Source organism: Trichosurus vulpecula, chromosome 4, assembly GCF_011100635.1.
Source record: "Trichosurus vulpecula isolate mTriVul1 chromosome 4, mTriVul1.pri, whole genome shotgun sequence".
In the NCBI taxonomy this organism is placed as follows: domain Eukaryota; kingdom Metazoa; phylum Chordata; class Mammalia; order Diprotodontia; family Phalangeridae; genus Trichosurus; species Trichosurus vulpecula.
The window spans coordinates 307,130,718-307,148,174 of NC_050576.1; the positions used below are offsets into that span (position 1 = coordinate 307,130,718).

The 17,457-nt window shown below is 36.7% G+C and overlaps 1 protein-coding gene across 1 annotated transcript in view; it reads left to right on the forward strand.

Annotated features, from left to right (window-relative positions):
* VWA8 (von Willebrand factor A domain containing 8) overlaps positions 1-17,457 on the forward strand; it is a 391,960-nt gene that overhangs the window by 240,463 nt on the left and 134,040 nt on the right. Inside the window, exons 29-34 of the mRNA XM_036757477.1 lie at positions 3,009-3,208; positions 9,505-9,618; positions 11,108-11,172; positions 11,265-11,390; positions 14,425-14,534; positions 15,439-15,593. Coding sequence (XP_036613372.1) covers positions 3,009-3,208; positions 9,505-9,618; positions 11,108-11,172; positions 11,265-11,390; positions 14,425-14,534; positions 15,439-15,593 — 770 coding nt within the window. The remainder of the gene's footprint in view (positions 1-3,008; positions 3,209-9,504; positions 9,619-11,107; positions 11,173-11,264; positions 11,391-14,424; positions 14,535-15,438; positions 15,594-17,457) is intronic.

Consider the following 17,457-nt stretch of genomic DNA (forward strand, 5'->3'; position numbering starts at 1 on the left):
AAACTTTTTTTAAATGAATTCCTCTAATCAGAATTAAGACCACTGTCCTGAAGGTTAAGAGACCTACCATTTAGTCTGTGCTGCATGAAATTCACATATAAACAAGGGAAAATCTCTTTGGTTCCCCCGTCTTGGTTTCTTCATGTACATCAAGTGAGGGAATTGAACTAGATGTTTTCTAAGTTCTATTTGAGCCCTAAAATTTAATGTCCCTGAGTACTAGTAGATTGCTACTGATAGACTGAAGCAAGATGGATGACCATGGGATGAAAAGAAGTGAAGCTTGGAGGAAACCAGTAGCTATTTTCATATTTTTGTAATAATTGCGATCCAGAGAGTATCACAAGAGTGTTAATAAGAAGATTTAATCTTTGAAGACAGACGGAAAGATGTGGTTGCGTCTATATTTCCCTTTAAGGTATAGACATGAAGTGGGCTCCTAGAACTTTGAGCAGTTCTGCCCCATAGCTATTACCTAATCACTGTATGATAGTTTATAAGTTTTATTGATTTCCAAAAAAAATAATTGTACTTATCTTAATGTATTTTATTACATTTATCAGCAGTTGACATGTGTGTTTCAATGGTGAGTTGGAAAGAGTGCTATATTTAGAACCAGAGGACCTGGGTTTGAATCTCTCCTTTGGCACTTCCTGTCTCTTTAATTTTGGGCAAGTTACTTCATCTTCCTGGCCCTCAGTTTTCTCAACTGCAAAATAAGCAGGTTAGCCTAAATGGTTTCTAAGGTTCCTTCTGACTTTAAATCTTTAATCCTGTGAAATATGCCTGCTGTACACATCAGCTATATAAACAAGCTAATATCTGATGTGTCCTTTCTATCTAAGGGCAAGTATATGGTGGGTTAGTATTGAAGTTGAGTATATTATTTCATAGTTAGAAACAGAACAGCACCAAATGTGTTTAAATACAAAAAAGAACAACTGGAAACTATATTAACTGTTTCTCTTAATACTCATTGCCAAAATGAACTAAATATGATTTTTTTCCTTGTTTTATCTATTACCAGCGCTTATTAACTGAAAATACATTTTGATGCCCACAACTCTTTCATTCCAGACATCCAGGCTCACCCTCTCTATAAAGCCTTTCTTCAATCGTTTGTCTTAAGCATAGAATACTAAATAGGATCATAATTCATTAATTTGATACTGTTCTTTCCTCTTATAGGCATTTTCTAATTGTTAAAACTGAAACAAGCGTCTGCAGTACTTTATTAACTAGGCTATTACCTGATTATATTACTTTCCAGTTTTATTTATGTATATCATGCTTAAGATATTTTTATTAAACACATATTTCATAACAAACATGAAAAATAATTCACGTATCTAATCTTTCCATACTCTCCTTTTCTCCTACCATTCTGTTGAGATGTATATCAACGTTACCTTTATTCTAAGTTTTTACTGTATTATTGTCCTTATTATTTGTGTTTCTATAATCACTACCAAGAGTGTACTATATTGTTAGATACAGTATATAGCGTATATATATATATATGTATATATGGTGTAACTGCATTGTTACGCGCTATAAAATTGTATATTTATGGAGGCAGGATGACGCCGTGGGCGGAGTGCTTGATGCGACGTCAGGAAGGCCAAGGCTGGGTCCTGCATCCTGAGCGTGTCTCTGTGGCTTTGGGCCTTATTTCCTCATCGGAGACACTGGGGCAGTAATAGTGCCTACTTCACAGGGTCTTCACAAGGACCCGTTGAGAAATCATGTGTGAAGTACTTTGGGAGTGTTAAAATGTGATTTAAATGTGAATTGTTGCTCACTATTATTAATATAAGTGTTCATATATAGTTTGCATTCCACAAGAGTTCCAGTACACTTTATTATAAGAATTAAACAATTCCTGGGGGCAGCTAGGTGGCGCAGTGAGTAGAGCACAGGCCCTGGAGTCAGGAGGACCTCAGCTCAAATTCAAATTACTAGCTGTGTGACCTTGGGCAAGTCACTTAACCCCAATTGCCCTGCCTTCCCCCCTCAAAAAAAAAAAAGAATTAGACAATTCCTGATCTCAAGAAGCTTGTATTTTAGAGTTGTAGAAAACACAGTCAGGTACGTAGCTAATAGATCACTGGGAGGCTGGTAGAAGAATGATGATAATTTTGGAGAGTTTTTAGGAAGGCTTTAAAGGTTTGGAAAATAATGTCCACAGAAAGAAAATGATGCATTAAGATTATTTGTTCTGGACAAAATTGGTTGAAGAAAAATTAAATAACTTGAGAAAAACATGAAAAGTTAGCAGAAGATGTTAATTACTATTATCTATCTTCATCGAGAGCAGAGCAAAAGGAAGTGAGTTTATGCCGTAACACATATCCTAAATATTTAGGATACAAATAAGGAAAAATTGGAATTTAGTGTTTTTGAAGTATAAATTTTTATTTCACTGGGAAGACTTAAGTGTGGTCTCACCTCCACTAAAAAGGAATGGAATAGATTATCTCTTAAGACCTTGTCCGGCTCAATTAATCCCTCAACAAGTATTATTGAGCCCTTAGTTATGTTCCTAATCCTCAATTTCTGTTAGGCCTCCTAGCAAATTGGAATGCAGAGAAGGGGGTTGGGTGCAAGAGGTGTTGTGGAGGTAGAATCTGTAAGACTTAGCATCTTATGTGATTTAGGGCAGTCGGAGGGGGTGCGAGGGCTGAGGTTAGGGAAAGGGAGGAACTGAACACAGTGTGATTTCCAGAATGCAAATTTACATGATTGGAAGGGTAGCGATACCCTCACAGAGAAGTTAGAAAGTACCTCTATGGATATTGTTTTTCTCTCCACCCCCTAAGTAGAACATAAGCCCTTTGAGGGCAGAGACTGTTTCTATTTTAGCTTTCTATCCCAATGCCTAATATAGAGCCTTACATGTAGTAGGTATTTAATAAATGCTCATTTAATTGAATTACACTGAACTGAATTGAATTGTGAGAAATCCCATTGTGTATCCTAAACTCAATGCCTTTTTTTTTTCATTTCAGAAAATGAGGAAAATATTCTCTATGTAGCTACATGCAATCCTGTTTCTTTATATTTCATGAATATGTCTGGGAACAGAGGTTACTTTGTGGACTTTTATGATGTATTTCCAAGGGCATCCAGGGGAGTGTGGCATCCCTTTGTGACTCTAGCACCTCTGGGAAATCCTCTCAAAGGTCTAGTGATTCTTCATGAAGAGAAGGTAAAGAACACCAGAAAAGGTTCCTATATATGTATAAAAATTAATAAGAAAAGGAAAAGGCAAGAGAAAGGATGTGATTTACAATCTGAAATTGAAAGAATGTTCCTTCCTATCATGTCCATTGGTTTTTATTGTTTCAGGCATATACAACACATATGATGACATGCAGGACATAGCCCCTGCCCTCCACTGAAGCAAGAAAAGGTTCCAGGTTTTGTTAGATTCTTTGAGTTTGCTGTTCTGGTACTTTTTAAGAATTCTACCACATAAGCATTATTTCTATTCAACACTTTTTTTCATTTATTTTCTTCCCCTGCTAAGAAGGTTGGGGCTGAATTATGAAGGACTTTTAAAACTAAACAGGGGAGCCTATGTTTTTAAATAGCAGCAAGAGGAAGCCACTGGAACTGATTGGGTAAGGCAGTGACATGGTCAGATCTGTGTTTAAGAAAGTCACTTCGGCAAGATGGCCTGGAGTGATGAGAAACTTGAGGGATACCAATCAGAAGGTTCTTTTGTAATAAACTAGACAAGAGGTGATGATGGCCTAAACTAAAATGGGAAGTGAAGGGGGAGAGAAGGGATTGCACATGAGAGCTATTGGAAGAAACAGTAAGATTTCACAACTGACTGGATATATGGGGTGAAGAAGAATGGAGAGTCCCAGAAATGTAGATTCTGTGAATGTGGGAGACTAGAAAGATGGTACCTTTGATAGAAATAGGGAATTATGGGAAAGCAATAGCATTGATGGGGGGAAGATCATTATCTTTTTAGTTTTGTAAGTGTTGAATCTGAGATGTCTCAGGGACATCTAGTTTGAAATATCTAATAGGCAATCAATAATGCAGTACTGGGGCGGAGAGAGAGAGAGAGAGAGAGAGAGAGAGAGAGAGAGAGAGAAACAAGCTGTGAGTCAACTGCAGAAAGATTTATAGGTAAATCCACTGGAGTTCATAAGATTATCTAGAGAGAGAATGTAGTGAAGAAAGACAAAATAACAGAACCTTGAGATATATCCACATTTAGGGATCATGATATGGATGATGGGCCAGCAAAGGAGACATAAAAGAAGTGGTCAGATAGTTAGGAAGAGAACCAGGAGAGAGCAGTATCACAAGAACATAGACAGAAGAAAGTACCTAGAAGGAGAGGGTTATCACTGGTATTAGATGCCACAAATAGGTTGAGAAGGATGAGAAATGAGAAAAACCATGAGAATTGACAATCAAATCATTGCTAACTTTGGAGAGAGCAGTTTCAGTGGAGTGATGAGATCAGAAGCCAGACTGCAAAGGATTTAGGAGTAAACAGAAGAGGAGGAAGTGGACACTGAGAATATGAACAAATTTTTCAAGGTGTTGGTCTCTGAAAGGGAAGAAATATATAGGACAATAACTTATGGTGATGGTAGCTTCTAGTGAAGATTTTTTAAGGAGGGGGGAGACTTGTAACTAGTGAGGAAGGAACTGGTAGATGGGAGAGGTTGAAGATTTGAGAGAGAGAGAGCATTGATTGAGAGAATTGATTAAGGATTCAGTCTGTTAAAGAAAATAGGAAGGAATATGATCCGAGTACATATGAAGAAATATTAGCTACAGCAAGGAGAAGGGCCTTTGTCAGAGACTAGATAAGAAAGAAGGAAAGAGTAGGGTTTGGCATCAAAGAGTTTTACAGTGAAGAGAAAGGGAGAAGAGGGACCTCAGATTGAATGGCCTCTATTAATTAAGCAACAAGGTTCCTTAGCTGAAAGAGAGAAAGCAGGTGGAGGTGTAGAAGACTTGAGAAGGGAAGAAGAGATTTGGAACAGCTTCTCTGGGAAGTATGATCAAGAATCAATTAGGAAGAAATAATCAGATAATAATAAATTAGGAAGAAATCTCCCCCCAGAGAGTAAAGATAGTATAACTAGGTTATTTTATTATTAATATTAATTCATTAACATTCATAATATTGATTCACCTTCTGAATTCATATGATTTTACTGAACTTTGTAGATTTATCTTCTCCTCACATTTCTGCCTGCAAATCGTAAGCAAGATTTCCAGAGGTTGCTTCCATAAGATTTGTGAACTGCTGGCTAGAGTTAGGGACTTAGCTCACACCTTTTTGCCGGAAGAATTTGCCATCAACAGCACAAGTTATCAGAATTTGAATATGAAACTAAGCTTTCAGACCTTTATTCAGACTGTTCTGTTTCTGTTCAAATATATATCTAAAAATCCTTTTTTAAATGTCCAGATTTAAGCTCATTGCAATTATTTCCTTTTCAAAGTACCCAATTATTTAACAATATTAAATCTGAATGGTTTTGTCAGTAACGATCACATTTATCAATGCAAAAGTCTTTTCTTTGGAGAGATTTTCTAGGCCTGCATGGTTAGCGCTGCCTCGCTGCCACCTCCAGGCATTTTTATATTCCCTACTATGACATTTAACTTCTGGGGTGAAGTTTCCTCACCAGTAAAATGATGGGATTGAACTAGATGATCTTTAAAACCCTTTCTAGCTCTATTGTTGTATCTCCATGACAGAAATTCTTAACCTTTCTTGTTTTATAGATTCCTCTGACAGTCTGGTGAAACCTATGAGCCCCTCCTCTGAATTATGTGTTTAAATGCATAAAATAAAATGTATAGGAATGCAAAGGAGAGCAGTTATACTGAACTATCAAAAATATTGACAAAAGCAAGTTCAAATACCCCAGGTTAAGAAACCTGTAACATCCAGCAGTCTCAGACCAGTTAAATCAACCAATTTCTGTGCTGGTAACTCTGAATTACTGAAGATAATTGAAAGGAATGAATACTCTCACCTTTTTTGCTGTCATCTATCATCCATTTACGTTGAATTGCCTCATTTCCCCAAGTTTCTATTTTGTTTGCCTGTTTTTGATGAAGGTTAGGTAGGGAAGAGCCTCCTTGGAAGTCCGTGTTTATGGCAGAGAGCCATAAAATTTGAAAAATAAGTAATTATAGGTATTAAATATGAAAATAATGTTCATCATTTTAGTTTCCTCATCTGTAGAATGAAAGACTCGGACTCAATGACCTGTCAGGTCTCTTCTGTCTTTACATTTCTATGAGTCTCACTATTCTTCATTAAAATGAGCCAAGAAACATTTCAGAAAACCCTGAGTGCCTCCATTACTTCATTATTTTCTCTTTTTTAAAATAAAGTTTTGCTATAAATGTGCTTCTCTTTTCAATTTAAGAAATTGTTGAAAATTTCTGGCTGAAATAATAACTTAAACAAGGAAAGGGAAACTTTGCTCTGACTAAAATAAGGATTTTGTGCATTCCCCGCCCCCGTCCCTGAGTCTGCTTATTACATCTGTCCCAAGTTTGGAATTCCAGACTTCAGGACTGTGAGGTCATCCAAAGGTGACTTTGCTCCCAGTCAAGTACAAACATAACAAAATGGCACACCAGCCTCTCCTCCCAGCCCCCTTGAAGGAGAGCCAAAGCCATAGTTAGATGGACTCATGGATGACGCAAATTTCTATTATTAAACACAGACAGAATATGCCATTAGTCATTGGGTACAGAAGGAAACCATTAGCATCCAAAGGGGTGGAGCACAATAGCTCTCTCATATTGCCGACTGCTCAAAAACATAAAAACTAAATCAACAGAGCAACGTGGCTGCTGACATGTATGCCTTGTGTCACTTGAAAGAAAAAGTGCCATTTTCAGTTCAGTTTGTCTGACTTATTAGCACTTAAGAAAGAAAAAAACAAAAACACACCAGCATCATGCACGTGCTGACTGCTTTCTTACCATAAATATATTTGTGAATGTGGGTTAAATTTATATTAGAATTTCGAATTTTTCTTTTACTTAGAAAAATTAAAGGCACTCAGATTGTTTGAGTGCACAAAATATATGTGGATATTTTTATAAATCTTACCATATTTAGCCAGAAAGACTTTTCCTTTTAAAAAAATACTATCTTAAAATAATCCAATCTAAAAATGAAGAATTTGCTAAACCAGTGGAATGGTGATTCAGCTGCAAAGTGTTTTATTAGGGGGAACTCTTGGGATGCTACTATTACATCCAAAGCCTTCAGATGCCAAAGGGCTAAAGAATATTTTATAAGTTGTTATTTTTTAAAAATATCTCTAACAGAAATTCTTAATGAGCAGTCACACTGAATGACAAGTGCTAAGGTTAAAGATACTTGTGGAAAAAAAAGTAATAGCTGTGGGAACCTTTTTAGTGGGTTTTTTTTTCCTTTTAATATCCCTACAAGCAAACTTTGTGAATTCTATCTTTAATCTTTAGTTCTTCAACAAAATCAGGTCACAAAGTAAAGCTAACCCTTCAGCTACTCTATGCAGAGACTGAGTCACTGATCTCTTCCCATTAACCATTTACTTTGATTATATACTCCTTAAGAGGAAGGACTATGTCTTACTTATATTGGTATCAGTCAATCAATCAAAAAGCATTTATCGTGTACCTGCTATGTGCCAGGAACTGGAGATACAAAAACAAAAAATAAAACAAACTCTATTCTCATGAAGTTTACATTCTATCAGAAGAGACAGCCTGTATATAAATAATTACATACAAAATAAATATAAAATATTATACAAGGTAGTTAGGGAGAGAAATTAGGATCCAGAAAACCTTCTTGTAGAAGGTATTGCTTAAGCTGTATATTGAAGGAAGAGAAGAATTCTATGAAGCAAAATGCTCATCACCTTCATAGACTCCCAACAAATATCTGTTGAATGTACCAATGAATCTATGAATGAATGAACAAATCCTTAATTTGATTTCCCCCATTCTTTACGTAATTTATTGGAATTATAGAATCTAAGAGTTAAAACAACCAATTCTTCACGTGTTTTGCGACCTTTCTCCCCCTGAAGAAGTGCTTTTATTCTTTATTTAATTGAAAGAACGTGAGCTACCCTTCAAAAACAAGACTATGAATAGCAATTAGAGCTGAAAAAATAATTTTATAATTTCATTTACCAGCTTATTGCTTTGAGTCCATAGCAGTTTTTACTATTTCTCAAAAAGAGGAAAAAAAGATCTTTCAATGATCCCTTCCATATAGATGCTCCAATATTTCTTTGTTTTCTGCTCTCAGTTTCTAAAGCTCACGTTTCATCTTGCCTGCTCATTTATTTTGCTTAAAACTCGTAAAAGCAAAATGAATTTCCCTTGAAATAGACCACTCCTTTCAGAGCTTTTATGGCTTCATTTGCATAACTCTGCCCAGGAAGAGGGTTAATGATGCTGGAGAAATCTCTTGTGTAAATTTTAGAAATCATTACTGTGCTGTCTTTGAAAGTTTACCTCATTAAGCTGTAGCTTCCAGTCAAGTTCAGTATTAAGAGCTACTCACTGCTGCCTAGACTGTCTGTAGTGTTTGATGTTTTGTTGTTAACCTGTTTTAATATAATGTTAATGTTTTCTGTACTCAGCCTGAATTTTGAAAAGGACAAAATCAGATTTAATCTGTAAAGGATTTAGAAATTTGTTTATAGTTTTCTCAAGAAATAATATCAATGCAGGTGGATGTAATTATATTTCACTTTGCAGCGATCTTCATTCTGTATTGAAGCTGAACTATGTTTAGATTGGTACTTATTGAAAGGGGATGTGATTTAAGATGAGAGACTGTGTTGTTTAATGGATAGAAGTGACCTTGAAGTCAGGATGACCTCCTTTCAAGGCCAGCATCTGACTCATATTGACAGTGTGACCTTGGGTCAACCTTTCAGTACCCCACACAGCATGGTACAATGGAAAGAACATTGAATTTGGAATCAGAGGACTTGGGTTTAAATCCTGGCTCTCTTCTACTTGCTACCTTTAAGACCTCTTTGGGCAAGCCGTATGCTATTAACCTCTCCTCATACAAAGAGGGGAGGGAACTAAACGACCTCTTAAATCCGTTCTATCTCTAAATCTTTAACCCTAAATTAGTCTGCACTGGTACAAGTGTTTTTCTCAATGGGAATACCCTATTCCAATAAAATCGCAGATCCAAATAAATAAAAAGACAGAAGATACAGACTTGAGGAGAATTCCTTTTAACACCATCTAATAATAGAAATTTCAAGACCATGTAAGAGTTAAGATTTTCTAGCAAAGAAAAATCATTTCGTATTTTCAGAAGTGTTTTTTTTTTAGTTCATCATTTATGTCTTCCATTTGATTTATAACTGTAATGGTTTCCTTCACTTCCAGGTTGCTAAGACACCCTGTAGTCAAAGTGTTGCAGCTTTTTAAAAAATGCACTAACCTTAAATGTACCATTCTCTCCTCTCTTTACAGAGTAATGCTATCCTGCTGTTAGATACCAACGACCGAACCCTCCGAAGGCTTGTCCTCCCTTCACAAGATGAGGTTGCCCCTATAAAAACTATCTGGTGGAGCAAGGAGGAATCTGTAAGGATTTCCAAATTGTCCCAAGATATGAAAGTCAAAACAAATATGAAAAAGGACATTTTCCCACTTGCTACAAAATCCTCACTTTTTTGCTACACCCCACCACTCCTTGAATAACATACAAAGAAACTTCACTATTAATATGTGTAGAATATTAGAATATACAAAAAGATGTGAGTAACAAAAGATAATGACTTTTTTTTTGCTATTAATCTACATATATAAGAACAAGCCAGAAATACTCAACCAGAACTGACAGAACATGATGAGCCATTGGAGACATTATTCATATCTAATTTTTAGCCATGCCATAAACAGGCTTTATTTTAAAACATTATTTATATTTTAGATTTATGTGATAAGGTTACGACATGGCTTCTGGATGCATAAAACTAGGTAAAAACCTTAAGCATTTCCTCCCAGACAAAGAGAATTCCTTTTGACATTCAGGAAAAGATCATTTGTATAGAGCAAGTTTTTCATTATGCCTTGAAGCAGGATACCTGATCGTAAAGGACTGGAACAAAAAGAAAACCATTACAGTCTATTAACTAATATGTATGTGTGTGTATTCACGTGTATACATATATATGTTTATGTATGTATGTGTGTGTATACACACACATATATATGCATACATATGTATGTATGTAATAGAGTTGCAGTGTTCCTCATGTTATTTGTGATACAGCATATGCTTCCATAGTTATTTAATTATTTAAAGATTTGTTTATTTCCATATTGAATTTTGGTCTTTTTTCTTAATACATATTAAGTGAGTGAGTATGCCATCATCCCTGAAATATAATTTAGTAGACAAGTATAAATATCTTAGCTATGAGCTACATATGAACAGTAGTGGAATGTTTTATGAAAGGAGACTAGAAGAAGAGTCATATAAGTTGGAATTTTAGAGCTTAGAAATCACCAAGTCCACTGGGCATGGTGACACAAACATATAATCTTTGCTACTGGGAAGGCTAAGGATAGTGGATCGCTTGAGCTCAGGAGTTCTCAGCTACAGTGGACTAAGCTATCTAGTTATCTTCACTTAGGCACCAGTATGGTGAATCCTCAGAAATAGGAGGCCACCAAGCTGCAGTGGCTAACCATCCCAGCCAGGTTGGAAATAGAGTAAGCCAAAGTTCCCATTCCAGTCAGTGGTGAGATTGGGTTCATGAGTGGCTGCTACATTTCCAGCCTGGGTGAGATAGGGGGCTATGGAAGGAAGGAAACAAAGAAGGCATCATCCTCAGCTTCAATGTCCTTATTTTACAGATGAGAAAACAAGAGAAATTAAAATACTCAGCCAAGGGCATCGAGCTAGTAAGCTACAGAGCAAGGACTTGACCCTAGGCTCTTTGAAATCTCTTCTTCCACTTCACCTTTCTAGCCAATGTTACTGTAAATTGATTCCCAAGGCAAGGTGAACTATATAAATATACTTACATGTTTAATGTGAATAATGTGTAGTTTTCTTTATTTTTAGGGAGCCTACAAAATGTGTAAAGAATTTTCACACAAAAACTGGCTTGTATTCTACAAAGAATATGGGTGAGAACTTATTTTTTGAAAGAATTTGAAGTGGGGCTCTATTTTATCCATTCCTTTTCAGATGAAGTTTTCTTCTTGTTTGTCTTTTACAGAAATAGTTTGATTGTGCTAGATGTCCTAGAGGGTCGAGCACATACCATCTCCCTTCCTATCAGCCTCAAGTCGGTTTTCCTAGTAGCTGAAGACAGATGGCTCCTGGTTGAAAACAATACAAATCAGTAGGTTTAACCACATAGTGTCCCATAGGAAATTGAAAGAGATTATTTCTTTTGTGTATTACCAAGGCTCCTTTCTTCTTCCTCTGTCTACACTTTAACTATTTCACTATTTGTCATCACCTCGGTAGAAATCAGTAGAATGAGAAAGAAGGAAACTTAAAAGAATTAAATGTGATCACTTCTTAAAATACTTATAAAGATGTTTCAGGCAACATGGTTGAAATTAACAGCAGAAGTGAACTTTGGTGTTATCTGTAACTTATCTTTGTTGTTGTCTTTTTCCTCATTAGGATAGGTAATTAAGAATTGGCTATATTCATGCCTAAATAGAAGTACTGTAAACTAGTTTCAGGTCATGTATTCTTTAGAATCTTCCATCTTCTTTCCAGATTATTTATTTTCTTGTTAGATGATGGAATTTGCCCCCCAAAATTTCATATGTTTGTGTGCTTCTATTTCTGTTTTACGTACCCTTATGTGGAAGTGCTTGTGTTTGTACTACCTCTCCTACTGGACCATTTATGGCTTGACCAAAGGGGCTGTCAGGGCTGCCGCGTGCAGTGTTTTAGGCACCCTGGGAGCTTGGTCAGTAGCAGCTGGCTTACACCTCTGCACCCCCGTTCATGCATTTTCACTATCCTCCAGAGGGACAGGCAAAGGCAGCTTGCCATAGTACATCATGCAGTTGATTGATGCTCTCCCCAGTGGTCCCCAAACAAGAAGGCCAAGTGAACCACAATGGCAACAGCTTCTGCTCCCTGGCATTTCCCAGAAGGAAGGGCAGATTTCCAATCATCAGATGAGCCAGCAATAAGAGTCAAAGCCAGAGATTCTGGTGATGAGGGTAGTCAGCATTTTATAATTGTTGTCTCCTCTTCTAAGGTAGTAACACTCAGTTATTACCACACTTTTCATGTGTTGTCCTTTTCTAAGCCCCCTTACCCACTTTTTATTTACCCACACAAAATGAGTGCAGGTTTAAGCTACTAAAGCCTAAACTAAAACTTTTGTGTCACCCTGTAAGTATTAGATGGATAGATAGACAAATAGATTTATTTAGATCAATGTAGGGATATATACATACACATATATGTATGCCTACATTTTTATACATGTATGTGTGTTGTATATTCCTTTATACACATGCATGTGTATACAGAGCGTCCCAAAAGTCTGAGTGCAATTTTAAGGTATTTAAGTTTGAAATAAAACTTTTAGGTCATCCTGTGTGTACAAGTTTTTGTATGTATGCCTTATGTAGTTATGCATGCATGTACATGTGTGTGTTGTGTGATTCTATACCTATGTTATATGCATATACATATGTGTGCATAAAAACTGTATTACCGAGTTCCTAAAAGTTTTAGAATAGTGTAACAACAATGCTACTTGCAGCTACTGTGGTTGTGTAAGACAAACAACACCAGCACACAGGAGGACTGCTAGAATAGCTTCTTTGATCTGCTTTTCTAAGGAAAGCATCTTTAAGGGGTTTACAATCTCACTTTAATTAAACGTACATATATCATTCACTTAGTTCAGGGGAAAAAGTCAGCACCCTGAACTTCAGAGAAAACAAAAATAGAAATTACGTGAACAGAGCAAATAATGCAAATAGTAATACGTACATAGTTAGCAGAGAGAGAAGCACCAACATCTGGGGGCTCCTTAATGGCTACCCATAGTCTTGTCTAGTGAAATCACAGGAACACTCTTCCAATGAGTGAGCCCCAAAGCAAAATGCCAACCTCAGAGTATATATACACTTCTTCAGGGTCAGCCCACAGAGGGGGTCACAACCATGTGTCTCAGATTCATGTGACTTAGACTTTCTTGTGACTTAAGCAGGTCATCAAAGACTCTTGATTGAAACAAAGGCAAGACTCAAAGGCACTTGATTGCCTTAGTGCTGAGAAGCATTCCAAAACAAAAAACAGCAAACTATCCCACCCTGCTTGACATTACAAGCAGTTCGAGCTTTAATAATTTTTAACTACACTAAAACTTTTGGGACTCCCTGGGTGGTATGATTATAGGATGAAGGAGGTATATAAAACAATTTGTGTGGAAAAAAAGATCTGGTCATTTTAGTGGGCTGCAAGCACACAGTGCTAACTAATAGTCCAAAAAGCTAGTTTTATTTTGGGGTCTAGTTTTGTGATGTTGTTCCTATCGGGGACTCCCAGTAAGAGAATTCCTTCCACCAGTCCAGATCAGTAACTGTTTTGTAATTTAGAAAGTTGCCTGGAAGGTCCTGAGAAAGTTAAGTGACTTTCTGGGGTCATGCAGCCAATAGGTGTCATTTGGGACTTAAACCCAAGTCCTCTCAACTCTGAATCCAGCTCTCCATCCACTATGCCACACTGCCTGCCTCTCAGCACAGTCTTAAGCTGCATTTAAAAAGCCATAGTGTCCAGAATGAGCAAAGTGATACTCATGTTATGAGACTTCAAGTACCAGGTCCAATTCTAGGAACCACATTTTAGGAAGGAAATTGACAGGCTAGATAACATCCAGAGGAGTGGTCCAGAAGAACCTCAAAACCTTGCTAGACAAGGATAGACCTAAGGACCTTAGGAGGTTTAGCCTAGCAAAGAGAAGATTGGGGAGAGTAGGGGAGTAGAAGATGAGGGGGAAGCTGTCTTTAAATATTTGAAGGATTTTCATGTGAAAGAGGGATTAGGCCTTTTCCAGCTGCCCCTACAGGACAGAATCAGGAGCAGTGGTATATATGGCAGAAAATTTTTTAACCATTCAGTATACCCAAATGTCAAATGGGTTGCCTCTTGAGTAGTGGATTTACTCTCACCTGTCAAGGGTATTGTAAGAAAGGCTTGTATATAGAAGTTGATTGGCCTAAATGGCTATTCTGACTCTAAAGTTCTGTGACTCTATAGAGGTTTTAAGCAGAAAAAAAAAAAGAGGCTTTGAATATGAAAGCAATTATTTTCTCTCAGATTCGCCTGAGATTGATAAGAAAAGGGAAGACTTTTCATATAAGTCAGGTCTAGCTGTGTATTATCACTGTTTATAGGAAATTCCTTTTAGCTAAGCCTGGACATGTGGAATCCAAAGAAAAAGGAGTTTGCCAGTTGCATATATTAAAAGAAGAGCCAGTGAGCACAGGATTTGGATTTATAAAAGGTAAATGTTTTGCATGTATCTGTTTAAATGTGTTTATGTCTGTTGTGTGGGTATGTGCTGGTGTACACATACTGTCCTCGGTTGTCATTTAACAGAATTATTATGTTTGATAAGAAGAAAGTATTACTTTAAAGGATTCATTTCAAACAATTGTTAGGACCCCAAAGTGATTCTGTTGGTTATAAATCAGATTCACATTCTAGCGAGAATTATATTCCCTTTATTAAAAACTGACATCACTTTTTTTATATTTACAAATAATGGTTCACATTTGTGTAGTACTCCTTAATTTGTAAATGTTTTTACATGCATTCACTTAGTAGACCATTGTAACAGTCTTTCAGCAAAGTAGGACAGGTATTACCTCAGGAGGAGACTAAGGCTTGGAGAAGTTCTCATATGCCCAAGCTCACATTCCATCACTAGAGAAGTAGAAAATTTTCTAATACGAGAGTTGTGTGCTTGTATTTGGTCATTTCTGGTAAATTTCTACTAAATGCTAATAATAGGAACTTAATAAATGTTGAATGATTGATATATTGATGGCCACATCAATTCGGTTGCTTTTATTTTATAATAATTCTGGAAAAAATCATGCTTCTGCCTATATATTATATGTCAGTTTGGTATCTTCTGTGGGGTGCTATTGTTGACACTGTTTAATAAAATTACTATATTCCATGCTTACTTGAAATGATTTTGGAAAAATGCCTAAAACTATAAACAATAATTAAGAGGGACATAGTCAAATGGGAGGTTTATGTTTCTGTGTCTTTGATCTTAATGTTGGGATAGACTGTTGGTAGTTAGGGGAAAGAAGGGTAGAAAACAAATAGCTTGTATTAACTTATATTTTTTCAGGAGAATGTGCAACTAATGTGCCATTTTTAATTCCTTACTTCAGAATCAGAACTCAGTACACCACATAAAATTTCAAGCAATGAACTGTCATCAGAAAATCTAAGTTTAGCTGTGGGACAGAAGATTGCCTCTCCTAACCGGATTCTCTCTGATGAGAATAATTATGCAACTGTACTTGTTGGTTTCCCAGATCTCATGGTAAGCAACAAGATGGTATTACATTTTATATAACATGTTTCTTAGGTGACTTCATTTATAATATGTAAACTTGTGTGGTAATAAAAAAAAAATAATCGTTTTTCAATAAAGCTTTTAGAATGTCCCAAAATAAATCACTAGTATCCCACCTACCTCCTTGCATTTTAAAATATTATATTTCTTTGTCTTTTACCTTAACACATAAATGTCATACAGGTCTGTACTGTGTTATGTTATTTCCAGTCTGGAAGGAGAATGAATGAATGAGAGAATGAGAGAAAAAGAATTAAACTTTAAAGTGTCAAACACTGTGTTAAAGTCTGGTGATAAAAATGCAAAAGCTAGACAGCTCCTGCCCTCAAGGAGTTTCTGTTCTAGAGGGAGGTAACATATATAATAGAGTTCAGCTGGAGATGAGGTGGTGACACTCTGAAGTCCTCAGGATGACCCTTGCCAACAAATCACAGTAGGTCCTGACTCTCTCCTTATTGAAATCCATTGCCACGGCCTAGACACAATTCCACTGACTCATGAGTGGCCGTATTTTCCCCGTGGCTGGCTGGAAGACAAATGGAAGGAAGGAGAAAAACCAAAGATCTCTCATTGCACAGGAGTGTGCATGACGGAGTTAAACATTCACGCTCCCTGCAATATTGTGTGTGTGCGTTGTTGTTGTTGTTGTTGTTCAGTTGTTTCAGTCGTGTCCGACCCTTCATGACCCCATTTGGAGTTTTCTCAGCAAAGATACTGGAGTGGTCTGCCACCTCCTTCTCCAGCTCATTGTATGGAGGAGAAAACTGAGACAAACAGGGTTAAATGACTCTCCCAGGGTCACACTGCTACTAAGTGTCTAAGGCCGGATTTGAACTCCGGAAAATGAGTCTCCCTGATTCCCAAGCCAGTGCTAGGAACTGAAGATGTAACTCCTTTTTATAAGAACAAAAAATAGGACAGAATAGGTGAGGAAGTCATACTGTTTGTTATAGGGTTGGCAGCATCATGGGAATGAGGGCAACATGATTGGTTACATTAAGGAAAGTGGACACATGTGGTACCAGGTCCACCCCTCTTTGCCTTAAAGGAATGCTTTCTGTATTTATGGGACCTAGCTGCATCTGGAGATCACTAATAGTGGACCAGGAATATAGACTCACTGGCTCTAAAAACCACCTTTAATTGGGCAAGGATAAACAGAGATGGAACCACGTCATTTTGTGCCCTCTCAAGAATAACACATGTTGTGAAGTTTCTCAGGAGCTGAAATTATAAGGGATAGCAAGCTTCCTTGGCACCAAGTGATTTGCGGGTGATGCTAGGATAACAGTTCCCTTAGAATTAAAGTTTTTAATGAGAGTATTGAGCTTCTGTACATTAGCTTAGAGTTTTTCTTTAATTGAAAGCAGTGAATAAGAAAACTGAACTGTAGCATCTAAATTGTGAAAGATTGAACTTTTGAACTCATGAGATTTTTCGTTCAGAGACAAAGAGAAATTTTAGGTTTGTTACATGAATATGGTTACAGAATAGAATCAATTATAGATGAAATAAAATATGAAATACAGGATCAATAATTAATTTTCACAATATGAACAAGCAGTTTTCAGAAGAAGAAATCAAAGCTATCCTTAGTCATATGATTAGAGAAAAGCAAATTAAAACTACTCTAAGGTACCACCTTGCCCTTATAAAAGTCGATAAACACTGAAGGAGTAGTGAACTAGTCCAACCATTCTGGAGAACAATCTGGAACTATGCCCAAAGGGCTATGAAACTGTGCATACCACTTCGATCCAGCAATACCACTACTTGATCTGTGCCCCAAAGGGATCAAAGAAAAAGGAAAAAGGATCTCTGTACAAAAAAA